Source organism: Bombus flavifrons, chromosome 3 (genome assembly GCF_040668555.2).
Source record: "Bombus flavifrons isolate JBK064 chromosome 3, iyBomFlav1_principal, whole genome shotgun sequence".
Taxonomy (NCBI): domain Eukaryota; kingdom Metazoa; phylum Arthropoda; class Insecta; order Hymenoptera; family Apidae; genus Bombus; species Bombus flavifrons.
The window spans coordinates 15610902-15628559 of NC_138444.1; the positions used below are offsets into that span (position 1 = coordinate 15610902).

The 17658-nt window shown below is 29.8% G+C and overlaps 4 protein-coding genes across 24 annotated transcripts in view; 2 read left to right on the forward strand and 2 right to left on the reverse strand.

The window, feature by feature from the left end:
• Positions 1-86: 86 nt before the first annotated feature.
• ImpL2 (Ecdysone-inducible gene L2) lies at positions 87-6057 on the reverse strand. Of its 7 annotated transcripts, none has more exons than XM_069110082.1 (7): positions 3387-3482; positions 2400-2600; positions 2056-2117; positions 1903-1987; positions 1624-1813; positions 901-1214; positions 87-779 (listed from the first exon to the last, which is right to left on the reverse strand). In XM_069110082.1, the coding sequence occupies exons 1-7, from the start codon at positions 3456-3458 to the stop codon at positions 747-749; spliced, it is 957 nt and encodes a 318-aa protein (XP_068966183.1). In that variant the 5' UTR covers positions 3459-3482; the 3' UTR covers positions 87-746. The 7 variants fall into 7 exon arrangements, with proteins under 7 accessions (XP_068966183.1, XP_068966184.1, XP_068966185.1 ...); XM_069110083.1 differs by lacking the exon at positions 3387-3482 and adding an exon at positions 2676-2774 and having other exon boundaries at positions 89-779; XM_069110084.1 differs by lacking the exon at positions 3387-3482 and adding an exon at positions 2688-2826 and having other exon boundaries at positions 90-779.
• A 2801-nt stretch (positions 6058-8858) lies between these two features.
• On the forward strand, positions 8859-10286 carry LOC138178223 (transmembrane protein 170A). Of its 2 annotated transcripts, none has more exons than XM_069109843.1 (4): positions 8859-8999; positions 9238-9421; positions 9516-9621; positions 9827-10286. In XM_069109843.1, exons 2-4 carry the CDS (start codon positions 9322-9324, stop codon positions 10020-10022), a joined length of 402 nt encoding a protein of 133 aa, XP_068965944.1. In that variant the 5' UTR covers positions 8859-8999; positions 9238-9321; the 3' UTR covers positions 10023-10286. The 2 variants fall into 2 exon arrangements, with proteins under 2 accessions (XP_068965944.1, XP_068965943.1); XM_069109842.1 differs by having other exon boundaries at positions 9317-9421; positions 9827-10284.
• Positions 8870-17658, forward strand: part of kar (monocarboxylate transporter 10-like protein kar) — a 179220-nt gene continuing 170431 nt past the window's right edge. For 4 of the 14 annotated variants that reach the window (XM_069109839.1, XM_069109838.1, XM_069109837.1 and 1 more), the window contains exon 1: positions 17445-17594. The gene's annotated coding sequence lies outside the window, so the exon portion shown is untranslated. The other 10 variants (XM_069109830.1, XM_069109828.1, XR_011172634.1 and 7 more) reach the window with 8 other exon arrangements.
• Ufl1 (UFM1 specific ligase 1) lies at positions 10268-13372 on the reverse strand. Its single transcript, XM_069109826.1, has 5 exons — positions 13213-13372; positions 12373-12950; positions 12142-12288; positions 10693-12051; positions 10268-10599 (listed from the first exon to the last, which is right to left on the reverse strand). Exons 1-5 carry the CDS (start codon positions 13290-13292, stop codon positions 10457-10459), a joined length of 2307 nt encoding a protein of 768 aa, XP_068965927.1. The 5' UTR covers positions 13293-13372; the 3' UTR covers positions 10268-10456.

Consider the following 17658-nt stretch of genomic DNA (forward strand, 5'->3'; position numbering starts at 1 on the left):
TCAATCGAGGAAAGTTAGGTGGGGAAAAATAAATATAACACAAATTTATAAACATTGTACGAAATGAAATACACTTATTTATACATAAAAATATAGCAGTTCACAATAGACAATAGATTATGATAATTTCATACGAATAAGTGACTAAAATAATAAAAACAAGTAAAAATTACTAATTAATACTAATAAGTATGCAGTAAGCGAAATAAGAATCGATGTCAAATGATCGGCCATCGTTTCCTTTCCATCGAGTTTTCTAGAATTTAGCAATTAATCTTCGCTTTAATCAAAGTATCTTTCGTTATGCTTGCCTATTGACTCGACTTCCAATGTACATATATAATAAATAAATAATTCGTTTAAATACGAAACGTCGTCGCCGTATAAACAATAATTAAATATTGCAATAGCTTAAAAAAGATCGCTATTTTAAAATTGCTAACGTCATTATCATAATCAAATACAAAAACTCTTTGGCACCTTAAAATCTATTATAAAACTTTAAGTAAAATAGTGACTGCATTTTAATCAATATTAACTAAATGTAGCGTTGTTGATTCTTAAACGCATTGTCATGTCTTCAGTACCGTAATATGTATAATCTTATATATAGTGCTTATACTGAAAAAACAATACCATTTGAACGCTAACGAACACCGAAATTTAGCGCGAGAAGACTGTGGCATGTCATACAATACAATGATAGCCGGAGATCGGATTGATTGGGTTCGTTTTTCAATAATTGTTTAGTTGACTGTTCGAGCCACTTCCTTTTCGGGCTGAAAAATAAAGTCGAAATATACTTTAAATTACTTTAAATAAATTTAGTGTACTTTTTCTATGTCATCAATCGAACCAAATACTAAATCATCAAATTTAGGTAAAATTATAGAAACTTACACGCAAAGGATAGAGGAACGTGCTGATGACTTGTTGACGATTTTTAGACTTGGCTTGGCAAGTGTAGCCACCCATGTCTTCCCATAAAAGTTCTTCTATTATTAGGTCACCGTTGTCCAATACTCTGTGTCGCAAGTTAGTTGACAGAGTTAGAGGTATGTTGTAGTTATCCACCCAAGTGATTTGTGGTGTTGGTTTTCCACTTGCTCTGCAAGGCAACACAACTGTTGCTCCAATAGTGGCTACCAGAGTAGGCGAGTAAAGAGTAATTACTGGGTCGCTTTCAGAACTGCAGTTATTGGCACCACCTTCGTCTGTAAAGAAATCGTTGAATGAGAAATTTTTATGTCTCGAACTGTTCGAGATTTCGTCAGTGTTGGAATATTACAGCTGAGTCTTCTTATGAAAGAATCACAATTTATAATTAGAAATCTGGAAAATTAGTTGATGCGAGTAAATCGATGTTGGCACTTGACGAAAATCAAATCGTTTTATTATTATAATCATATAAAAAATGACAAACTATCTGATGTCGAATTCAATTGGCGAAATAATGCATGGGAAAGAGTGAAGAGAAAGAGCGAAGAGTTTCATGAATCACTCATTAGTGAAATATACGAATGTATTATGAAAGATAAGAGGCTTGCGTGACAGTTGGTCAAAGCTTCATGTTAATGTAGTTCCAGATGATTGACAGTTAATTGTTAATTGTATTCCACTTACTGTTAACCAGCAGCACCGTAGGAGTGGAGATCTTCACCTCTCTCGCAGAAACCGACGCACAGTAGATCAATCCAGCATCATCCGGAGTAACGCATTCTATCACGAGTTTCGAATTAATTCTGGCCACTCCTTTCCACTCTTCGGATGGATCGTACAAGGAATGCGTACTGGTTTTCACATATTCGATCAGCTATCACAAAACACAATATCGGAAATTAATATTCTCTTCTTTCCTCTTGATCGTATGATATAAGAATCGTGTTTGATCGAACTACTTACTTGTTCGTTACTACCGCTTCCTGTAAACCAGAGAATTTCTGGTGGAGGACTGCCGCTAGCTTTGCATTCCAATTCCACCTTGCTTCTGTAATAACAGAAGAAATACAGTATTATCGGTTTACGCATCTATTCTCTTCGATGTGTGATATTTACCCCACAATGGTCTCGATGCCGTTTACTGGATTCTGTGTGATTTTAGTCCATGGCTCTACAGGCTGAAAATCGAAACGTTGAATGTTATCTTTTGGAATTTATTTGTACTGAGATTTTCCTAATCCCTAGGACAAAAAGTCCCATTTTCTGCAAATATATTTTCAAAGTTAAATTTTTATAGAACAACGATTTAAATTCCATCTTATATTCATTTCATTCAGCGTCGAGTGATCATACTTATTGCAATGTTTTTTTGCCTAGATTTGGCCCATTTCCTAAATTCGTGAAAGTTTATTTATTTTTCTCAAGATACTAGGGAAATTAATGAATTATGTTTACGTTACCTTCGATTCAGTTCGTGTCCCATATTCCGACAATGGTGTTAGGAAATTGGAATTGTGCTCTATCATTTGCCTGTTTATGCTTCTACGTTCGGCAGCTCGTTCAACGGCATGCCGTGGCAGGAATGAAAAAGGGTGTCCCGAAACCGTATACGATACGGTGATAACGCAAACGAGATTAATCAGTATTGAACAAGATCGCATCTGAAAGCATAAAATGAGGCCGTGAAAGGCAAAGTCGATATATCATTGGCAATTATGATTGGCAATGTTACCGGCTAACGATGTTACATGAAAGAAACTAATTTGATGAATGTGAAAGGACATTGTGCAATGATTGAATCAGAATGAACACTAACGTCATGCTCCTTTCGCAGAAATTGGACCGATTGAATATAACAATGCGGATTTAATTGCCGGGTTAGGTGCGCGATTTATAATATCGATTCATTCGACCTTCCTTCGAGGATACGAATAAACACAATTGGCAACAATGAAATTAAACTCTTGAGGACGCGACGATAATTAAATATCTCCGATAACAACCAGAATACACATTCCATTCTTTCTTTTTTCCTGCTTTCCTCTTTATAGCACCGTATTAATACTAGCTAGTTTCGTTTAATAATTTCGCTGATAACGAGTTAATGATATTATGATTAATCCTTCATCGTTTTAACACACTTTCTCTTCCATAATGTTCTTTCTCAACTCATTCGATGTCCTTGCTATTGTAGTCGTACGAATAGATATCTCTAATGGTGGACGAAATTACGATGTACAGATAATGATGAATCACGTGGCGACAATTTTGAAACAATCTCGTGTTGAAACTAACATAAAATTTATGATATAGTCGGAGGAACCGTTCGCTCGGATCAGTCGCATGGCCTGCTTGTTAATGTGAGCATCGAAATCACCAAATTAAAGAGATTTCCTTATCTACCGTATTTTATTATCGTGATATAGACAAGACAAGACGCTCGATACCTTGGCCGCGTATCCTTCTGACGGTAGACTGACAACGTGTCGCACGAGGAATGCACGGTTTCCGAATGACATCTCTCGCTTCGACTTAAATCTGTATCTCTCACGGTTCCTCCACTTCGACACGTTCGGTTAGGATTTTAGAGGCGTGTACGTGCTGGCCGCGTCGTTTACCGTGACTTTGAGGCGTTCCCTCGGCGGAACGTTGTTCTCACGAAGTTCACGAACAAAATTTAGATGCTACCGCATCATTTTATCTTTGGTGTTCTCGTCCCGCGTTTCTCCCCTTTTTCTTCCTCTCAGTCACTCAGTCAGAGAGTCTTTGTGAGAGGAAGAAGGAAGGTCACGCGTACCGTTTAAAGAAGATTAAGTAACTCGGCTGTTAACAAGACAAGATGTTTGGAAATGAATTCGCGCGAGCGTTAATGAACACACATGCGGTGCAAAAAAATAAGGGAGAATCTGGAGACGATACGGTGCGACGTGGTGTGTGCGTGAGCGTGTGTGTCTCTCTTTTTTATTTTATTTTTTCTCCTTCTTCTTTTACTGGAAACACTTGCATGCAGCGTGTCCCGAGAACAGTTAAAAGTGGCTAAAACTTCCGAGGTTTACGACGGTTTTATAGTTTCGTAATGAGGATCGGTACTCAAATTCTTCGATGTTTCAATGGGCAACAGATCCATATACATTATATTTAACCGGTTATGGGAAGGACTATTTAACTTATCTAGACAATAATTAGTTACTTAGGCAGAAAATGTTACGAATATTATATAAACAATGTTGTTCGAAATATTTAATGAATACACATTAATTAAACGCGATTATGTTGGAGCAAAGAAAAGAATATATCTTAAAATATGAATAATTGAACATTTCAATGTATTATGTTTTTGAAAATAAGATTTAATGTTGTGAATGCTGTTTGAAAATTCTAACTTTACTTCGTCCGATTGATTGTATGTCAAAGTAATTTGAAATTGTGAAAAAAGTTGATAATAATCGAAAATTGTAAGTTGAATTCATATTTAGTTCAGACTCGATTGTATGATGAAAACAATTAGTTACTTTGCGTTAGTGTAATTCTGCGGTCGAAAATTACGATATATATATAGGTAACGTTGTGAAGTGTAATCAAAAACTGATATGACCACAGGTAGATGATGTTATCACGAGCCAGTATTTAGACATCTTTAAATTTCCTCGAGAACGTCATGATGAAATTAATCGAAAAGTGTCAAATAATTTGATGCGGAAAAAAGGATAAAATAGACTGTTCTATTAAAAATTGGGAAAGTTGTTCGAAAATTTGCTTATTAAGATATATGTAACTAAAAATAGAATTTAGTTTTCCATGTGTTATCTACTTTCAAGGGACTGAGAAATATAAACTGTAAAATCTATATTTTAATCAGAAATCTTCCTTTCTATAAGAATTTGCCTTACAGTTATCTGTCCTATTTATTTAAAGTTTATCTACATATATCTCGTACTTCTCACTTTTTCACATAGAATCTATTTACACGTAGTTTAAACTCGGAAATTTTCAAATCGATATATGTGTGTATTCTGTTTAAAAAATTTCTTTCCTTTTTCTTACCTTGGAACTTATGAATCACGACGGATAATTGTCACAGGTAGATAAAGTCCGTAGGAATATCGAATCTGGTATTGCTATGAGATAGAACTTTTTATAAAGATACTCGCGCCGGAGATGCTTTCTAGGAGCGCACATCACGGGAGGAGGTTTCGAACCGAATGATGCAACTTCTTATACAATCTTCGCATCTTCCCTATCTCGCGCCCTCTTTCCGCGGAGCCCTTTAACGTATCGTAATCTAGATATGATATTAGCTAGCCCGTAAACTGCGATAAGAAAATATGCAGTGTGAAACACCAATCACGAAGTGAATAAAAACTTTCATCCTTTTCTCCTATTTTGTTCCTGTCTGTTTCTTTTTTCTTTTTTTTTTATTATATGCATAAGAGTATGTTACATACTTAGAAGAAAAGAAAATAAAATAAAATCAAATGAAAAAGAAAGAAATTCTTTTCTTCCAGTTCATTTCGTTTTTCTTTTTTCTTTTTCTATATGTTTGTAAAAATATATTATATTCTTGTCCAAAAAGTAAAGAAAAGAAAAAACAGAAGGCAAAGAGAATTCCCTTTCACTATGTTGCATTCTTTTGTCCTCTCATCAAGTTATATTGTGTTCATCAGAAATTGTGTTCATTCAAGTCATGTTCTTAAACAAAAAATTGAAAGAAATGAAAGAATAAGCCTAAATGATTATCATATTTCACCGAAGAATTTCTCTTTCCTCTTCAAAAGAATAAGCAACGTACAAAGGAACTGGTAAAGAACAATTATTATAATCTGACAAAAAGTGTTAACATTAACTACGGTTCACTGACGGTCCGAGAAACTAGTCGATAATTTCTACTTTTATAGTAGTCTATCACTCGTGTAACGGCGCGAAACAGCGTAAAAGAGGGTAAAAAGGTGGCTATAAAACTGACCAATCGAGGATCCACGTTAGAAAAGTCAAACTTACCATTACTTCGTTAACTTTCTCTTGAAGTTTGAAAACGATTCAAGGTTTACTATTTAATCGACAGTTTGGCAGCGACGAATAAAAATACTGACTGAGCGTAGTGGAACAGATATTGACACATTTATATATTTCGAATATGGCAATGGACGCCCTCGCTTATACCTGATTGGACGAGACAGCGAAGAGTAGGGAGGGTACCAACATGTCAAACAATTGAATTCATTACCCGCGCGTCTCGTTTGTGCACGCGTAGGTAATAGTCGTACAATTTACTTCCACCCTCATCTATGCTCATCATCGATTTTTACTTCGAAACAGCCACTGCGATAATTACTTTTATTGAAACTGATCGTACCAAGAACGAGGCGTTCATAATTACCCCCAACTAGCTTCTTCTCGGTCGGATCCAAACGGTACGAAAGACTATCGAAACTTTTGTACGGGTACCCTTCAATTTGTCGGGATGTAGAGTTAATGTTAAAACACGTGAACTACTGTGAATGAGCTATGACGAATAATTGTATGGGTCTCTGATTAATTGATAGAATATCGTAAAACGAATTGATCTTATTGAATTGTCGACGCCAATGACTTATTAGCGATGGATTGTAAGCTCTAAGTCATCTGCTTCTTTTCCAAGTCGTTAAGCGACTTCTGAACTTTTACTAATGGATTTACTTATTTACATAAAAGAATAAGTTAATTATTATTTAATGTGTTTGTAACATTGCTAATAATTAGCTTTGAACATCTCTATTTTCTCATTTATTTTCTCATTTATTTTCTCATTTATAAGTTTATAAATTTATTTTTAATTTTACAAGATTATATGATTTCAGTATGTAACCAGTAATTTTATTTTTATATGTTATATATATTTACCTAAATGAAACCTAATGGTAAAAATGTATCACTTTGTATCCTTCGGTTCTTCGTAAATCGAATTCTTCGAACAGATAGCATGTCGGCATCTGATGAATAGGAGGGGGGTTAGTTAAAACATTTCTTATGGCGTGGTGTTATATCATGTTTATATACACATGTAATTTAGTACGTAATTTAAACAATTTAAAAGAAGATTGGAATTGAAAATTTTTGGGACTAAGCTATTACGAAAAATTTAAATATGTACACAAATATGTATACAAATATGTATAGAATCTTTGTTTACATAAGTGTACATTTAGTAGAATTTCGTTTGCTTCTTAATATGTTATATCTATTTATTATATATTGCAGGAAAAATGTAAATATACATAAATATATAGAATAAATTACTTGAAGCTGAAAAATAAAAAATTATCATAAATGTCATATATATATATATTTATTTATTTGTATTTATATTTATACTTCTTATATTCTATAGATCCTACGAAATTATGTATTAATTTAAACTTAAGTAAAAATATTGTATATGAAAATATTATCCTCTTATAATATGAAAAGAAACGCATAGAACTACTTTAACTTAAAATAAATAGAAGAATAGAAGATAAGGGACGGTAAAAAAATATAATTCCTTTTACTGAAGAAAGTATAATTAATTTAATCGCAGAAAATTAGAAAATAAAATAAGATTATAATTTGTATTAGAAAAGATTTATTTTATAATATGTATCATATCTTTCTCAATTGATCATATATATTTCGATTTCCGACCATTATTTTCATTAGTTCACGTTTGATCAATTTGATTACCTACTGCGATAATCTGAAATCGCGAATTACAATCAATGGATATTTTATCGTCAAGGATGACCAAAAAGAAATGATAGTATCATTGAACTATTGCGTTATGCTATTTTAAGAGAAATAATTTTAATTAGTCATATATATAAGATATTTAAATATTCATAAAAAAATTATTGCAATTAAATTTTTAAGAGAAAAAAATAGGTTTGGATATTTCATATATGTGTTATAGATACATAGAAATTGTAATTATGTTGATTTATTTATTTTTACATTATTTAACATTGGAATAACAAATTACTTTTCATTTGACGTTGATTCTATTTCAATTGCGTTTAGTAATTTAGCCGTACAAACGATATCTTCTTCTATATTTTTCAAATTTGTATCAACTTCATTTATTCCTTTCAATACATCTTGCAAAACCTGCAAATTAAGAAGAAAGAATTACTATGTAACATATTGTAACACATTGCAGTTTGTTTAAAGAAAAATATTCCTAGTTATATTTTCTATGAAACTAAATAATAAACATTCATCTTATTCTAAGAAAGGTATGATAAGAAATACGATAAAACAATTTCTATATACAAAATTTTATTTTTATTCATAAATATAACCTCTAACCATTCTTATGTTTTGATAAAGTAACGTAACGTCTTCTTCTTTATATTGAAAGGGAGGTTCATAAAAAGATGCTGAAGATACTGATCTATTGGTCATGTTAAGATTATTATCCTATTATTACTTGAAACTTTTATTACTTTTGTTTATTTTTAACTTAACTAACGCTGTCAAATTTTGTTTACATATATTAATTTTAAATTCCCTAGCGATTCTACTGAGGAGTATTTGTCATTTGTAGTCTGCATGGACATAGGAACGTGGAATAGGAATGACAATAAGAATAGGAATGTTCCCATGTCCATGGTAGTTTAATGTATCGTATAGACGCATCATAAACATTTTAGATTCTATGGTGAGAAGGATTCTACAAGGAAACGAATTAATTGTTATATTTAAAATCGTCATAATTTGCATATTATATAAAAAGTAGTTCTGTCTCTCGAATTTCTTACTTAATTTTTGTTGATCTATGATATTGATTTTATGATATTGGTTTCACATAAATTCAAAAGAGTGCGCTGATAGTTCTATATACTTTGTGTTTGCCTTTCTTTGTAAGATATAATAAGTTCAAACTGTTATTATGCTGACAATTATTAAAAAAATGTTAAAATAGATTACGCGAGAAATGACATTAAACACGTATAACATTTACTATTAAATGCAAAAGTAACTTAACAACATGGAAATGTATGTATTGATGTGACGTATAATGCACAAAAACAATTTATGATGAAGATGTAAGTTAAAATAGATTTCTCGATATTTTGTTTCTATTTCATAGTAAATTATACAATTTTTTAAGAAGGAATCTTGAATTTTAATGTATTTAAAAGTATAAAATAAAATTTAAAAAATTTACTTACATCATACAGAGTATTTTACACCATTGCTGAGTTTAAGAATATTTTTCTTAGATGTTGATTTGATTGTCATTATGTATAAAATGTTCTTTCATAAAAATGTGTTCAATTATAGTTACAAATGCATATTACTGAAGTTATAACTTTTCTTAATGCTGATATAAAAAGTATATCTTAAAATATTTCTAAAACAGTTACAATGGAAGCACAAACAGATAGTTCTGTTTTGCGACCACCAGTTAATTTAAGAAATATTAACACTGGCAATGTTTTTTATACACCTTTAACTTCATTTGCTGGTATGTAAATATTCATAAAAATAATTAATTTTTGTAAATATTTTAAATTTCTTCTAAATTCAAATATCGTTTTTGGTCTCTATAACTTTTGCAGAAATGTGGTATCAAATATTCTTATGGGCTCTATTTTCTTCCGTTTTTGTTCACACTATAGCTGGTGCTATTTGTTTTGCTACATTAAGACAACATAAATATGGAAAGTAGGTATACATTTATTAATTATGTTCTAGTAATATAAAGAAATTTATAATTTAATGTATAATATATTATACTGATATTTATATCAGAAACCATATTAGTTAACAAATCAGATACTAAGTGCCAACTATAAAAAAATGTTAAATTTTTTTTTATATGTATAATGCATTTAGAATATAAAATAACTTAGTAAATTTTCATTTAAAGATTCTTCCCATTGCTGATTATAATAATGGGTATATTATTGCCATTAACATCAGGAGTTCTTAGTTCTGCTGCCGTTGCTTTTGTATACAGAGCATCTCGATATCCACTGCCACCGTTATATGCATTATTTTGGGGTATTGGTCAGACTGTTGTAGCAGGATGTGTTGGCTTCACAAGGATATTAGCAACTTTATAATGTGAATCAAAGTTTGTAAATGAATGGTGCACAAGACATTGTTATTCAGAAATGTTGGATATAACATATAACAAGGAGTTTTAAGATTTGAAAACAAATGAATAGTATTCTATTAGTATTAGTAATAGTAATTATATAGTATTAGCAATAGATAATAGAGTAATAAAATTTGTACATATATAATTGTATAATATTGTACAGATGTATTAAAAACTAGGTTTAAAATAATTATAAGATTTTCAAAGTAAAATATTAAAGAATATTATTTATTACTTATATAAAAATGAACAATCTTTTTAATAAAATTCCAATTATTTCATATTTTTTTTACAATTTGTTGCAATTCAGTGCAAAACATAGTATAAAACTCTTGAATACATTTTTATACAAATTAATAATATTCATATTTACATACAATTATGTGTATTTATTCTCTATTCTTGTAGTTTATCACTTTTTAAATGTTGTTTATAATTATTTGCAATATTTTTAATTTCTACCAACCCAGCTTCTAATTCCTTCCGAGTATTAAGTTTTATTTCTTCATCTGAAGAAGTTAAACTTTTCAGCACCATATCTGTAATATAAATATAAGTATCGCACAAATAAATATACATTAATGGTGTAAATGTTAAAGGTAAATTGATAAAAGTCACTAAATATTTCATACCATGGTATTTAAATAATATTTCCATCGTTGAAAGTTGCAATTGTTTTTGAAGAAATGAAAGAACTGTTGCTACATGTCTTCCAGACATATGTAATACACTTTGTGTTGCTGCAATAAATAATATACTTGTGACTAAATGTAGTGCTAATGCAGGATCTTGTGTTGCATTAAGCTCTTCTAATAAGGCTTCTTTGTGGCCCAAGATAAATGGTCTTTCTTTCTTTTTATCATATTTTTTTAACACTAAACAACAAATCGCCATTGCTGCATCTATAAAATTCAAGAAATCATCTATGGAATTTCCAGCAATAGATTTGTGTATATTAGTTAAGGGTTCTTTCACATCCTCTGGCAAATCAAGTAGCATTTTTTGCCTTGTTTCAGTGGTAATATTGTCAGGGAATTGGAGCATATTTTGCTGCGCAGCTAATTTAAATATCTCGTTGACAAAATCAGTACCAAGAGATTTTAGTAAGTACTTTGTTAAAGCAGCTTGATCTGCTTTATCTATATGTTTAATACCTTTGTCAAATATTTTAATGTTTGTTACTAGAACATTTAAACGTTCTTCGACTTCACTTAAATTTGTAGTTTTATTGTTTTGTGCTAACTGTTCCGCAATAGATATAGCATAATTGTTTACTTTTTGTTCTAAGTATAATGCTAATTCATCTACCAGGTCATCAATTATTGCTAAATTATCATCTTTTGCAATTTCATTTTTAATATCTTCCAAAGATACTATTTTAAGTTCAATTTTAGTCGATGGGACTTTTATATTTTCATCGTCGGATTCAGGATCGCGATTTTTTCCTTGTAGATATTTCTTTTTAGTAGATTTTGTTTTTGTTTCTCGCCCTTGCATACCACCACCCGCTTTGCCGGTTGTAGCTTTCTTCCGACGTTCTTCTTTTTTATTTCCTTTATTTTCAAATATTAAGTCTGCTGATTTAGATTTAATCCTATTCTCTGCTATCGTTTGGAACCATTGTCCACTAGCTACTGCTTCTCTAGCCTTTGCATCTGCCATTGGCTCAAAAGACTTACTTAAAGATTGTAAGAATGCATCAGACATTACTACAGTTTTCGCAAATACGTACGTATTATACATATTTATTTTATTCTTCGCGATTTTAAGAAGCATTTCCATATCTTTATCAGAAAATACAGATGGTAAAAGAGGACTTATATCAACAAAAGATCCAGTTGCAATAGCTTCTTCAATATTTGCATCTATTTGATCTCTAATATTTGCACCTACAGCAACAGAATCTAAGAAGACTAAATCTTCATTTGGAAAATGACGCTTTACAAAATTTGGTGGATCTGATATTCCAAGACGAGTAAGTGCATCATATTCTGAAAAATCATATTTGTATAAAGCATTATATTTTATACTTGCTATTATTTTATCATCAACATTATTTCATAACAAAACATAATACAAACCTAAATAACCATTTTGTTTATAAAAATTATTTAACCACTCATTTTGACTTTTAGAATATATAGTTGGTATATATAGACTATTTGTTCCTTGTTTTCCTGCTACTACACCAGGAATTTGTTTCATTTCTTGTAAGTTATCTAGGATTGCTATAAATTAGAAATATAGAGATGTTAAATTATATCATACATTAGTATATTTCAGGTATATATACTTATATTACATGTACTCACAAAAGAATATTCTTTCTGAAACAGAACACTGTCCTAAGATTCCTGATAGCGGTGTAGGCTTTGTAATTGCACATAAGGCTCCTCTTATTTTTGCTTTATTTCTAGCTATAAAACTTTCTGTATAAAAGACTTTAGAATCTTGGGGGTCTTGCTTACCATATATGTTTCTTCCTAATTCTTTTTCAATTACTGATTGTAAGAAATCAGCTGGTAAGTCATAATGTATTGTCAATTCTGACACATTGATAATCCCATGTTGGATTAATCTGTCATTGATTTCTTCTGCAATCTTGTTTATATAAGTTTTATCAATAAGCTGCCCAAGTATTATCTTTAATCCTTTGTTATGTTTTTCTAAATCATTTGCTACTTTGGATACTTGAGACAAATTAACATTGAGGATTTGTGATAAATCAACCATGTTGATTCTTCCACCATGAATGTACAATTCATCTTTAATTTCCTTGCCAAGATGTTGAGGTGTGACATATTCTTTACCATCGTTGGTGAATATTACTTCTAATAATTTACTCTCTATTAGTTTTGTTACAATTTCCACACAATTACGTTCTGATAATCTATGTAGAATATTAAAAGTATTATAGAGAGATATATACAAAATAAAAAATACAATAAAATAAATATATTAGTTCTAATCAATTTCTTGAAATAGATTAGATAGAATTAGATGTATGAAAGTTTACTATATTTCTGAGTTATATCAGAAACAATTCAATTGCATCCTACAGCTGTTTAAAATTACTCTGTAGTAAATATTGTTAATAATGTATGAGTAGTGAAAAAATAGAGATATCCATGTTTCATAAAAATAAATCATACTTTTGTAGCGTAGAACTTAGTTGAGCTTTCTGAAAATCAGCTGCTAGTCTTTTAACTTCATCCCAGTCTACAGTACTCATTTTAAATACTTGTAATTAAATTGCCAGGTTGTACAATTAAACACTTGACACCCTTTAACGTTGATCATACAATTGATAGAAGTACTAATGTATGTCAATTTCATATTTTATTGTGACATCTAGTGTAAATTGAGAGAAGTACAGCGTAAGTTAAATTAGTTTCAAAAATTTGAAATTTTTGTTATAAATTATTGCTACTATCTACTATCATGAATAGAAAAAAATGTGTTTGAAAAATCGATTCAAAAAATTTGAAAGTATTAAGTATCAAATGTAAATATGGAAAGTAAAACTAGTGTATTAGCATATTCAAATAAAAATTCTTGTGTATTTTCCGTAATGCAAATTTTGTATAAGGTAAAGAAAATTTATTGACGTATTTATAAGAAATAATTTGACATTCAATGCTGTCTAATAAAAATATAGAGTAGAATCTCTTTATGTCTAGACAATATCAGGGATTTTTCGTGGAGGATGTCTTTAGGACAATTTTTAAGTTTTGGATATGCACGTGTATTTGAATATATTGCTACTTCCGGATCAGGTTTAAAAATATTTAAGTTAAATAGAATGAAATTTTTTACAACAAAAAATTTATTCTAAAGATTATTTTGCTAGAGACCATACTATGAGATAGTAATACGAAACTGTGACGAAATATAAGGTTAGACGGTGCATGTCATTTTATTGATTAGATTTCCTATTCTGTTTTGTTCATGTAATATCACTTGTCTCAAACATATTGTGTGATTAATAACGTGCAATCATTGAAATTAATTGAAAGTATTAATAACTTTCTATTACAAAATTCCTGAAGGTGTGTGGTTAGTGAATGAATTGTTCATATAATTGTTTGAAACATTATTTATCAGTAATTTGTTGTATAACATTATAGTGAAATTATAAAACAATAAATTGTATTCAAAAATAATTACATGTATGACTGAACAGTGTGGCCTCAATAAAAGTGCTTTTTTTGTTATTACTTGTTATACGTAACAAAAATAGTGAATCAATTATGCCTTTAATTTAACTATCATCTTTATATTGATCTTTTTGTGATGTTATATTTTATTATATTTCATAATTAAAGTTAATATAAAAAACCTTAATATAAAATCACAGAAGGTTTAGGTCATTAATCACATATAATATGCTCACAACTACTTATTTCTCTTGAGCTCTCAGCGTTAACAATTATTGTATTATTGCATTTTTTATAATGCAACAATATCACAAAATGAGTAATTTTTATATACGCATATATTTTATCTACTAAATTGATATAATAGTATATAAGTGAAAGTAATTAAAGTTAGATTATAGTTATTTTATAGTTATACGTAAGACTTCTATAAGCATTAGTGTAGAAATAATATAAATACTTTTATAAGACTTATTTTGTTATCCTAGTTATAAGTAACAATAAAATCATATTTAAATCATGTTGATATTAGTATAGTGTTTTTTTTATAGATTTATATTATTGTATATTATCACATATAAGGTTGTTATTATCATTAAGTAAAAATATTTAATGAAATTACAAATTTCATATTTAAGATATTATACACTAAGTAGGATTATAACTTTTTACTATTCAGTAAACTCATGTTATGTATTAAACTTGGGTTTTTCTTTCATTGATAATTGTCTTACCCTTTATGAATCATACATTATGTATTCATTGTGAATTCCTTTTTTCTTACTTATTGAGGCCACTAAAATTTTTTTTGTTATAGTTATTTACAGGAATCTAAATAACATAAATAAATACAGGTATATATGTATAACAATGTTATATTATCTGTTTAGAATTATTAATTAGATTATTGTATTATAAATTTGCAGTGAATTTTGTGTTATAATTATTGGGTATAAAAATTCAATGCAAAGTGTTTTGAAGCTGATGAAAATGAGATGAATGAAAATCAGGTATACAATAATTTTTAAATATATTAGTTTTGCACTTTTGAAGATATATTCTGCATTTTTAAAGAAAAAAGCTACATCAGTACTACAGGAATATTTTACTAAGCGTTAAATTAAAAAAAATGATGCATAAAATTATGTTACAGTTTTTTTATTTTTAGATAAATTATTATTTATGTGTTTAAGAAATAAATTGCATGATTAGATCAAAATGGTGCATGAACTTTATTTGCAAAATGTAGGATTGAATTTTTTCATGACTCGAAAATTACCGGAATAAAATTTAAACATTAAAATGCTACAGAGTAGAAATAAAAATAAGGTACAGGTAAAAGTAAGATGTTTCACAGCTTCTTAATAATAAATATATTATTAATTAAAGGTGTAAAGTAAAGTACATAGTCCATTCATATTTTCAAACTTTGCCTCATTATGTTTAAAAATTTTACGAGATGCATCATTACTTGTGCTTGCTTTGAAAATTCAAAGATACTAACCGTACTTTTAATCAGCTTTTAAATTTCGCTTCTTGCATATTTATGTCAGCTGCTTTTCGTTTAGATTCTTGTAATTTGGAATATTTATCGAATTATAGTGGAAGTTAAAAAAAGTTGTAAGCTAAACTTTGTTTCAAACTGGATAATTATTGAATTTTATGTAAACATTTTGTTTTTACGGTGTCTGTTACAAAATGTAAATTATTGTTAGTAATTTTTTGTATTGTAAACTATAGTTTAATATTTCCTGAGATAATCGTATAATACGTGAAAGAATACTTTCAGAAAATTCTATGGTTGTGGTAAGATTGGAGATACGATCTTTTTATATTGGTATATATTTCTTCATGATATCATATAAAGTGAATAATCCCTAGTTCTTGCTGATGTATAACAGTATTTTTATATTTGCAAAAAAAGGTCTTTCGGTGGTTTCTAAATATTTATAACTTTGGACAATTTAAGAATTTATAAAGATTTAAATCATATATTTCTTTTCAGTTACTGAGCAAAAAATGCAATTATTTCAAAGATAAAAATATTTACGATACAGTAACAGAAACAAATAATGTTTTTATTCAATTATTTCTATGAAAATAATTGTACAAATTGTTTAGTCAGATTTATTTTATTATTAGATAATAAATATCATAGGTGCATAAAATAAATTGCTTGATTCAAAATTGGAGAGACAGAGACGTTCTAGTTTTATGATGCAATATCGAACCATGTTGAGCTATGACTTTATGTATACATACATAGTTCTATCTATTCTATCTATTCGCAGTCTCGTTGTTGCTGTATGAGAAAGTTCACTACTTTAGAATGTTGTAACAAAATTTCTTTACATTTGGTTACAAATAAAATAAAAGATTGTAAAACATGTGAAACTTTGGGCACGCATAAAGAAAAATTTAAGTGTCTCCTTATTATACAATTAATCTTTACAGTTTAATGTTTGTACTTTCAGAAGGATGCATCTTCTGCTTATAAATCCAGTTTATCTTTTTTTAGTTTTCTAGAAAATAGTCCCTGATTTATTCAGCGCAATGTATTTTATTTTATCATCATGTATAAGCAAAATTTTATGGTTATCTTTAAAATAGTACTTGTAATAATCGTTACTTATTTTGTGAATCACAATTTTCACAAAGCACAAGTTAGAAATACTTTCCTTGTTTCCCGCCCTACAGATTCCTTAATATCCAATATTAACTACAATGTTTTGATCTTTTAATTTTCTTTCTACACAATTTTTCGTGTCTTAAAAATATTTAATGTCCTATTCGATCGATTGAAGCCAGATAGAGTTCTTTCCTACAGAAACACAATTTCATATATTTTATTAAATTATATATTTCTAGAATTTCTAGGGTTCGATTCATTGTCTCTTAAACAGTCAGTAGTACCTAAAACTATTACCATATCGCGTAGCTATTCAATTCCATTGACTAGGCATCGAACGAGGCCGTGGATCTCGATCAGTCATACATATTCCCCTGGTATCCCGTTTAGACCGGAAGAAGTATCGAGGTGGACGCGTTTAGGGAACTATATAGAATCATTTGGTAATACACGTTATATCGGCATGTGAAATTATCAGGTCTACGCGCAGTTGAGATACATGTCTTCGTTCATCGTTTTCGCGTTCGCTCGCTAGTTACTGGCGCGTTAGTCCTCTCTTCTTAACACGGAACTTTCGACCACTCGTACGGTCGACGAATAACGCTGGTTACTTCAGTTTATGCTCGGCTCTGTCGTTGGTTGGATCGTGGAGAGAGAGTGGTCGTCGACAAAGAAGACGATCGACGCGACGAGACGCGCGCTCACGCGTTATCTTCGCCGGAAGCCCACTGAGCAAACGAAAAATTTGGTAAACTCAATCGACGCTACTTTCGAATTCCCTCCGTTTTCTACCTAGTTAACTGGCCCGTGTA

Coding starts and splice junctions, on each gene's coding strand:
- ImpL2 (XM_069110082.1), bottom strand. CDS start 3,458: ATGTCATTCGGAAACCGTGCATTCCTCGTGCGACACGTTGTCAGTCTA. Junction 2,601..3,386: donor CAGAAGGATACGCGGCCAAG/GTATCGAGCGTC, acceptor TTATGCTTTCAG/ATGCGATCTTGTTCAATACT. Junction 1,988..2,055: donor GGCATCGAGACCATTGTGGG/GTAAATATCACA, acceptor CTGTTATTACAG/AAGCAAGGTGGAATTGGAAT.
- Ufl1 (XM_069109826.1), bottom strand. CDS start 13,292: ATGAGTACTGTAGACTGGGATGAAGTTAAAAGACTAGCAGCTGATTTT. Junction 12,951..13,212: donor CTAAGTTCTACGCTACAAAA/GTATGATTTATT, acceptor TATTCTACATAG/ATTATCAGAACGTAATTGTG. Junction 12,052..12,141: donor TAAACAAAATGGTTATTTAG/GTTTGTATTATG, acceptor ATGATTTTTCAG/AATATGATGCACTTACTCGT.
- LOC138178223 (XM_069109843.1), top strand. CDS start 9,322: ATGGAAGCACAAACAGATAGTTCTGTTTTGCGACCACCAGTTAATTTA. Junction 9,422..9,515: donor ACCTTTAACTTCATTTGCTG/GTATGTAAATAT, acceptor TAACTTTTGCAG/AAATGTGGTATCAAATATTC. Junction 9,622..9,826: donor AGACAACATAAATATGGAAA/GTAGGTATACAT, acceptor TTTCATTTAAAG/ATTCTTCCCATTGCTGATTA.